We start from the raw sequence: 9,382 nt of genomic DNA, 5'->3' as shown, positions 1-9,382 counted from the left end.
AAGTTAGACAATATAAGTTATAAAGTTAATATAATTTAAACTTATTAGTCTACTGGGAAAAAATTCTAATTTTGAAGACTTTTAAATGGGAATATTTGTAATCTTTAGGCCCCAGAAGTCAGCCTTACCAACGTTAAGAAATAAATGCACGTAGATGATGTTTTTTAGGGCTGAATGACAAACATGACCTCTGCTAACCTCAATCACTTTGTTTGTCTAAATACAGACTATAACAAAATTGATTTGATTCCTTAATTATAATTTATTGAAAGGGCGGTTACAAATTTCACTTATTCTTGCTATGGTCACTAAAGCACAAACATTTTTGTGCTTAAATATCAACCTATCAATAGCTACCAACTGTAAAACCAGTCTTTAGTTTTTCAAAGTCAAAATAATTAACTTGAAATATATTTCACTGTCAAACTAAGTTGTAAAAGAATTATTTCAAACAAATGTAAAACTTATTTTTATTTATAGAAACAAGCCAACACACAGTAAAACTGAGGAAAAAATACAATAGTTTTTTCAATATAATACCAGAAGCCATTTTTTCTGTCAAGGATCAAATATTAGATACTATCACAAAACATTTTAACACCCATTCAAAACAAGAATCATTCAATTGCCCTAGGAAAAAACACACTGAAATTATTTTACATAGCATAATAAGCTAGGAGATATAGAACATTTGAAAAAGTTTCAAAAAATGGAATACTTAAGATGCAACATTAATTCTTAGTACATTTGTTATGGCAATGAATTAAAGCATTATAGAATATATTCAAGTCAGAAATCCTGTAGTATGAAGACAACTACCTTCATATGTGAAAATATTAATTATTTTGTATTAATAATAATCATTCTGGTTTTTATATCAGATTTATCCTCAGATTTTCTTTTCTGAATTTGTTATTAATAATTTGACCCTGGAACACAAAAAGATTTCATTCATTCTATAATACTTTGTTTTAATTATTATTTAGAACATAAATCAATGTAAAAATGTGGGTATATATATACACAAATACATAAAACTAAAAAAGAAACATTTAATGTTTAGCCATAATAATATATGACATACTACAGGTCACACATACATTTTCATTCACGATAACTTAGTATGCCTAATTATTATGTTAAAACAATATTCTTAAAATGCTTATATATACATTGGAATCATAAAATTTGTGTGATTCAAACCATTTACACTGTCTTAGGCACTCAAAAGAAAGAAACTTTCTTCTGAATGGTTCTTAAATTTTGACTCAAATTGGCTGAGGTCCAATTCTAATCAAGAATCATTCTGTAATACTTACTGTCCTATGTTACTTATGATTCCAAATGTTGTCAATGATACTGAGTGGTACCAAAAGGGCTGGATGGAGGGGGTGGGCAGGGATACAGTGGCCGCTTCTGCATTTCCAGAACTAGCATCCCAGACAGCCCTGTCCTGGGCTTACTCTGAATAAAGCTATTGCCTCCAATATGAATATCCATAAGGCCCCAATTAACATAGGTTTGTCTAATCTCTGATATTTGGGGTGAAGGATTAGGTTTAATTTCTCCCTAGTTGTCATCTAACTAAATTTTAGGTAGAGTCAAACTCTGAAGCCATAATTTAACACTCCAAAAGTCCAATTAAGTTACAAAAACAGGCTTTAGAGTCTGAAAACATCAAACTTTAACCTAATTGGGTTTCTTGTGTAATAACAGATGAAAGTTGGGTTTCTTAATTATTAGTGGTTGTCCATTCTAGAAACTGTAATAAGCTTGGCAGAATCCTGTGTATTATTAAGACTGCTTAGTGTTTTTTCTCTAAAACCATACCCTTCCCTCAATCATGGCATAAGACTTCTTTGATGATGATGGAAATTCTATATGTAAAACAAGTATATAAGTAACCCAAGAATTTCACTGATTTCCTTCACAATTGTGTTCCAAATGAAATAAAAGCCAAGTAGTTTTACACTTTAAAATACATGCTCCAAAATTAACCCATTAAGCACTTAATAACGTACTCTAAATTGTTTCTTTACCATCATCAGTTAATACTCATCAAATGCCCAATTGACTAGTTTATCCCTATTGTTGGACATTTTTAATGTATCACATTCCTAATACGCACATAGAGGCATTAGAATTGTGTACCTGCAGGATCTTCCCACTGTTAACTGTGAAAAATAAAATAAGGTACTGCAACACATTTTTTTCTTGACTGTAAGCTGTCATTTGGCATCATATCTCAGGCCTTCTCTTTGGTCAAGAAAAGGAAAACTTCCCTTCCTGTAATACTTTTTCAGTTTCTCTTCTTCTGAAACAGACAGGCAGGTAGGTTCCTTCCAATTTGAAATATTGTTTTGAGATATGTGAATTCCACTTCTGGGTATGTAACATGGAGAAAATTTAGCAACCAGACAGATGAAACTTCTCAGCCTAAACCGCAGAGAATAAGACCACATATTTGCCTAGTGCAGAACTAGCACCCAGATCTCATGTCTCCCCAGCCCATTTTCTACTATCTCATCTCCCAATACATTTAAAAGGAGAAAAAACAACTGGGTAGGGTGATATGCACTTTTTGTGAGAGTTGTTCTCAGAAATAACATTCATATTGAATTGTTTTGCTTGGGGGTACACATCAACATTTTGAAGTGAGATCTATAGGTTCTGAGGTTCTTACTTTGGAAATGGATTTAGAAAAAAATGGGTTCATCTTAGTTCCAAAGCAAAAGGCTTTAGTTTTTGAACTATCAAAGAGTTGTCAAAAGGACTGACAGTCTTAGAGTGCCAGTTTACTGAGATGCTACTCTAACTCAAATAATGAATTGATTAATTTAGTTATGGCTTATATTGGACAGTACCCTTTAAGAGACATAGTTATTATTTTTAGAAAGAATTTGAAAACCTAGGGAGCCCCTAGGTTTATAATCTCTATAAAGCATTTGGAAACATGATTTTAGGCATATCTGTGTTAGGGAGCCTAAGGGCTGAGAATTTCGAAAGGCAGGAGAATGAAGAGGAGTAAAATTATTGCTTCCAGGTTCTCACAGTGCTATCCAGTTCTCATTTTCTTATCTACAAAGGTAAAAAAGAAACTCAATAATACTATTAAAACCATGCTGGCCAACATGGTGAAACCCTATCTCTACTAAAAATATAAAAATTAGCCGGGCGTGGTGGCACCCTCATATAGTCCCAGCTACTCGAGAGGCTGAGGCAGGAGAATTGCTTGAACCGGGAGACGGAGGTTGCAGTGAGCCGAGATCATGCCACTGCACTCCAGCCTGGCAACACAGCAAGACTCTGTTTCAAAAAAAAAAAAAAAAAAAAAAAAAAAAAGCAACTATAACTATTACTTCCTCTTAAGGATGCAAAATATTTATGATGTATCCTCAAATCATTGCATGATCTCTAAGAAGCAGCAGCAGCCAGACAAAATAGCTAGGAAAAAAAATCACTGAGTTCCATTAGTGAAAAATGTAATAACAACAGCAAAGTAGTGTAATTGATCTCTGTTTAAAACTGGAAAAAACTGAGGCTCCTGGGTGGTTTTGATCTACCTGCATTCAAAGAAAAGCAAGTTCTGTCTTTAAATTGGAAAACTTTAATCAGGCAGGAGAAGTCAAGCTGAGTGGTCACTGAAAGTATTGTCCAACGAATCAGCAGATCTATATTTAAATTTTAGGATTTTATATCCCAGCCACGAAACGAACCAATTCTAGTTAATAAAAAATAAACTAGAAAACATCTGTGCAATTTTGGAGATCCCAAGGCTATAATAAAAGCAACTGCTAGCCTGTGTATAGTACTTTACTATTTCTGAAGCTCTTTTAACATATTTGATTTTATTTAGTCCTCTCAACAACCCTGTGAGGTAAGTGTTATCAACCCCATGGTAAGTCAAGGAAACAGAGGCTTTATATGTGTTTAAGAAACTTGCCTAAAGTCGTGGATTTAATAATGAACAAAGCCAGTCTGAGCACAGAGCAGTTCTCTTTCCATCTGTCACCCATGTCCCAACCCCGTCTCATCTCTGCTTTGCAATTGTTAGATGAGAGATTGGAAAGACAAACCTATTTTTAATTACACATGTTGGGACACTTTATATCCTGAGTCACTCTTTAGGATACTCATATTATGAATCTGAATTCCCCAAACATGAAGATAATGATCTTGTTAATATCCAGCATAGCACAGGATACCCTTGTAACACAGATCAAAATACGTTTACAATGTCCAAGAGAAAGTCCTTCTCTACTCTTTTAATAAAATTTCGTACCTTGAGCAATCCTTTTCTACTCTTTTAGTAAAATTTGGCTTTCCTCATACAAATCTGACTTTAAAACAACCTCGCAGAGGGGGAAAAAAGATATTTTTGGCTAATCAACATTTCCTCTCACCTTCGGCATCTTAGTTATCATGCTTTTCTTTACCAGTAATATGTGAGGAACCGAAAGGAGGCCACTGCCAGTTGTAAAGTTACCATTTTGAAATGCAAGATGATTGATAGCTTCTAATAGAACTCTGAACTGGTCATAATGAGCAGGAGCTCATTATGCTCCAGGCACTTCTACCCCTAGGAGGTGCCATCCCATCTCCAGGACACCATTTAAGGCTGCATTTTCTGATGCACAAATTAATTTTATTGGATGAAAACATAATTTCTCTGAAGTTTTCTCTGAATACTAAGGCTGATGATGAGCTGTCTTTGTTCAGAAATAGTGCCATACATTATATGACTTTTAAACTAATCAAGTCTTACTTAGGTTAGAAATGAAAATAAACCAACAACAAAATATAAAGCTAGGGTGGTTACGATTTTTCCTTTAAAAATATAACTTCTGTTATATTTCTGGGAATTAGACCTGCATATTTTAGTACAGCATGTTTTCATTAATATTCCATACAAAATAATGTCTAGTTTTTGGTAGCAATGTGAAAAATGCAACTAGAAACACAGTCTTGTACCCAATGAATTGATTTATGGTTATATCAGTAAAGTGCATTTGTTCTTGTGATTTCTAGCTCAATTCAGCTAATGGGCCAAAAAGTCAATCACAAGAGTTAAGTTGCATGAACGCAAGGCTCAAGTTGAAACAGGAAGGAATTTGATGGACTTGGAAGATTTAGGCGAGTCCTTCCACATACCCGTACTGTTTGTTGGGCTTCGATTGTTAGAATAAAAAGTCTGTCTTCTGCTCATACTGTCAGTATCTTCTTTGTTGAATTTTTCCTTAATGTTTTGGCAGCATGGGAAGCTTTGAACACAGTCTTGAAGGAGATGGCCACTAAAAAACATGTATATCCAGGGATTACAGCAGCTATTCAAGGAACCCAGTAATGCCGTGATGGTGATGGTAGGGTTTTCCGATTCTGCATGAAAAGTATAAAGGGAAATTATGTAATGTAAGTAACTGAGCCCTAGATGAACTCATTTTTCTATTAACTAATTAAAAAGGAAAAACCTTCTGGATTAGCATAGAAAATGAACTATTTTGTTTATCAATCAGGGAAATGGGGAGTGTTTGAAAATTGCTTGACTATGAAATATTTTTGTAAGCAAGATGCCTTAAAATTAATTCAAGTATTTTAAAACACTATCAAATAAATAGAATGAGTGGGAATTTTATGAGGTTAAGACTATTAAATAATTCATTGAAAAAATCTCTATCTTCGATACTTGAACTAGAATGTGCTAATGACACAGCAGTTACAGAATGGCTACGATTTTAATGAAATTTTAAGGGTCCATAATAACCATGTATACCAAATTGTATTTATCCTAATAACTCAGGAAAAAATATTGCATTAGGGATCCAGTTTAGTAGTTTTAAATATTCTTGTAATATGAAAACTGTACGGAAGAAGTCCCTGAATGATATAAGCTTTAGTTGTTTTTCTTTGGTTAGAAATTTGGTTTGATTTTAAAAGAAAACCGTCTGTGACTGGGGTTCAAACAAATTATGTAAGAAGAACAGCAGAATTAGGAAATTCCAACAGGATTCTAAAATATTTTATGATAATTAGCACTGGTAAACTGCATAAATATTATAACCTTTCACAGTGGAGCTACTGTGCTGATAACATACCTTTTCTAAAAATAAGAATAATCAATGAGCACTGACTTTTCCTTGATTATTAAATATAAAGTTGGATCTTCTCACTCTTGTTACGCCAGAAAACAATTACAGGTTATTATTTAATCATACTGAGTGTTAAGATGCTGCCATCAAAGGTGAGCAGGAGCCATCATAAGATGGTGTTCACAAAGAATGAAAATCACCAACATATCTATGCACAAGTGAAGTTTTTATTACTTGTGTGTAAATCCTGCTAAAGCAATAATTAGACTGAATTTCTTTATTTAACAATATTAAGAGGCTTCTAAGATCAAGCAAGATAAGAAATAGTAAACAAAAAATAAAGTGTTTATATTGTATCTTTCATTATCGCTGGTATTGTAGTCTGTAAGAATATTTAAGTTAAATCCATACTGAAATGTTTTATTTTCAAATATAACTTCCAAAGCATATTACATACCTCCCCTACTCCAATTTCAAAAAGCAAAAGGAGACAGCTACTCCCAGATACCTATTTCCTGTTACCAGAAACATTCTGGTAACAACTGTACCATTGAATTTATTTGGTTTGAGTTCCAACAAGCATTGGAATTTATTTAGTTTGAGTTTTTGTCTTTACTAGAAGAAAATATTTTCAAGATGCAAAATTATATAATTTTTTTGCAAGTCACTGTGAAGTTAGTTTTTTTAGTTTGAGAAGGAATTAAAATCAAACACAATAGTAGGTGTAGAGAACATTTCCAGTAAACTACTGTAAGAGTTGTGTGGAGAGGTGTAGAGCTGTGTGGTCAAACTACTGGTGAAAGACTAATGAATCAGTCTAACGAATTTAGTTTATCAATAATCCTGTTTTGAAATACCAAGAAAAAAGTGTTAAGGTTATCATTGTTAGAAAAAAATAAACAGATTATAACGAGAAAGGAACATTATTAGCTAAATGCCAAATTGGAATTACTTTCTAAATAATTTTTCTCCAGCTTTCTTTAGAAATATATGTCTGCTTCTATCCTTGCCCCTGAGGCATTTCTACACATTTTTAAAATTAATTGTAATACTTTCCACAATCCAACAAAAAGCAGTTGTGATAGTAAAGCATTTTCCTGAATCCAACAGACTTGAAATGGTGTTAATACAGTAGCTAGTGATTTGGCAGAAAGTCATTATTCGGCTTTGTAGTTGCCTGGCTGACTCTGGGACACAGCTTCTGGAATTGTCTTAGGATCATTGTATACTACAAATGCAGAGTCCTGAGCCCCATTCCAGACGTTCTTAACTAGAACGTCTGCATGGGGAATCCAGGAATTTGCTTTTTTTTTTTTTTTTTCTTAACAGCGTTCCTCCAAGGTGCGACTCTTACATACACACAGAAGTTTAAAAACTACTGCCCTAGAAGATACTATGAAGAAAATTGCCAAATTTTCTCCCTCTCTCTCTCTCTGACACACACACACACACACACACACACACACACACACACGCACAACACACTCCTATCCCTAAAATTTCCTCTATTTTCACGTCACGTACCGGTCCAGACGGACTTGGGATCCCAGACAGACCACATCTGGATGATGAAGAAAGGCGCCCAGCAGACGATGTAAGCCGTCACGATCACAAAAGTCATCTTCACCGTGCGGATCTTGGCCCGGGAAATGGACTTCACGCTGCTGACACAGGGTGCAAGCAGGAACCCCTTTTGGAAGGCGGCACCCGCTTGCTCTGCACCCTTGCTCTGGCGCGACGCCGTCTTCCCGCGGACGTTGCGCCAGATGTTGTAGCAGATGAAGCCGTAGCAGGTAGCCAGGATGACCACAGGTGCCACGAAGATGCCGCCCGTCATCCAGGTCACGTAGGCACGAGAACCCCAGGGCTGGATGAAGGTGGCCCAGCAGTCGCGGGCCTTGGTGACATTGTTCACCTCGATCATGGAGAAGACGAAGTACTGCGGCGTGCTCAGCACGAAGCTCAGCACCCAGGCTGCCGCGATCATGAGGCGCGAGCGGCGCGCGGGCTGTTGCAGAGTCTTCAGCGGGTGGCACACCGCGATGTAGCGGTCGGCTGTCATGACTACCAGCATGTAGGCCGACGCGAACATGCCGAACACCTGCAGGTGCTTCACCACGCGGCACAGCCAGTCGGGGCCGCGGAAGCGGTAGGTGATGTCCCAGCACATTTGCGGCAGCACCTGGAAGAAGGCCACGGCCAGGTCGGCCAGGCTGAGGTGTCGGATGAAGAGGTGCATGCGGGACGTCTTGCGCGGCGTCCGGTGCAGAGCCAGCAGCACGCTGCTGTTGCCCAGTACGGCCACCGTGAAAGTCACCGCCAGCACGGCGATCTCCAGCTTGGCCAGCTCCTCATTGCGCACGTCCCTCGGCGGACCGTTGTCTTCCCCGAGGGCTTCGGCCTCCCGGCTTGTGTTGCCAGCGCTGGTGGCCAGAGGCCACCAAAAACTGGAGTTGCCCGAGGGCCCCGCGTCGGGACCGGCGGAGAAACGCATGCTGTCCATGCAGCGCCTACTTGGCCCTCTTCGGAGCCCCAGCCCTCGAGGGCTGCTCCCTCCCGCCTCGGAGGACTTGGGCTCCTCGCCCGAAGCGCACCGTCCTTGGCGCGCTCGCCGCTTGCCTGGCTCTGCGATCCCTCCAGTGGGCGTCTCCCGAAGCAGCGTCTGGCCTGCCCACTGAGCAGCTCTCAGCAGGGTGAGCCGGCCCCTCTCCCTGCTCTGCCTTTTTTCAACTTCGGCGAAGTCGGGAAGGTGAGCTCGAGCTTCCGGAAGCACTGGGTTCCCAACTCAAGTATTTATGCTGTGCTTGTTTCCTCGGGACGCGCTCCCTCTCGCCCTATTGACGGAAGACTGCTGGTTGCCTACTCCCCGCTCCCTGGAGTTTTTTATTTTTTTATTTTTTTCTTCTCCCTACGTCGGTGTTTGTCCTCTTTGCATCACTGTTGAGGGGGTGGAGCTGGGAGACTCGCAGATTCCTCCGCACAGTAGGCGGGATCGTGGCGCTTTCCCGCCCTTCCCTTCGAAAAACTTGGACAACTGGACGCGTCATGCCTTTTGTGGGCTCGTAGCCTTTTCCACAAGCTTCTCTCACTAGCCTTCCTCGCTAGTCTCCTTAACCATGCATTTGACTTCAATAGGCACGCTAAGCGTGGTACCTGGAAACCTCCAGTCCATGTACCGGCGCTCTAGCTCCTGCACCTGAAGCTGGCTCTCCACCTCACCTCCTCCAGTCCAGGTTTCTTTCGTCTCACCGAGCTCACGCGTGCAGCTAGTCTGGCAACTTTTATTCCCGAGGCAA

At 38.8% G+C, this 9,382-nt stretch overlaps 1 protein-coding gene across 1 annotated transcript; it reads right to left on the bottom strand.

The window, feature by feature from the left end:
* Nucleotides 1-458: 458 nt before the first annotated feature.
* LOC105474030 (arginine vasopressin receptor 1A) lies at nucleotides 459-8,881 on the bottom strand. The gene is made up of 2 exons (XM_011728339.3): nucleotides 7,611-8,881; nucleotides 459-5,376 (listed from the first exon to the last, which is right to left on the bottom strand). Exons 1-2 carry the CDS (start codon nucleotides 8,587-8,589, stop codon nucleotides 5,090-5,092), a joined length of 1,266 nt encoding a protein of 421 aa, XP_011726641.2. The 5' UTR covers nucleotides 8,590-8,881; the 3' UTR covers nucleotides 459-5,089.
* Between the last annotated feature and the right edge of the window lie 501 nt (nucleotides 8,882-9,382).

The sequence above is a fragment of the Macaca nemestrina genome, chromosome 10, assembly GCF_043159975.1.
Source record: "Macaca nemestrina isolate mMacNem1 chromosome 10, mMacNem.hap1, whole genome shotgun sequence".
NCBI classification, from domain to species: domain Eukaryota; kingdom Metazoa; phylum Chordata; class Mammalia; order Primates; family Cercopithecidae; genus Macaca; species Macaca nemestrina.
This window is presented reverse-complemented; position numbering and strand designations above follow the sequence as displayed.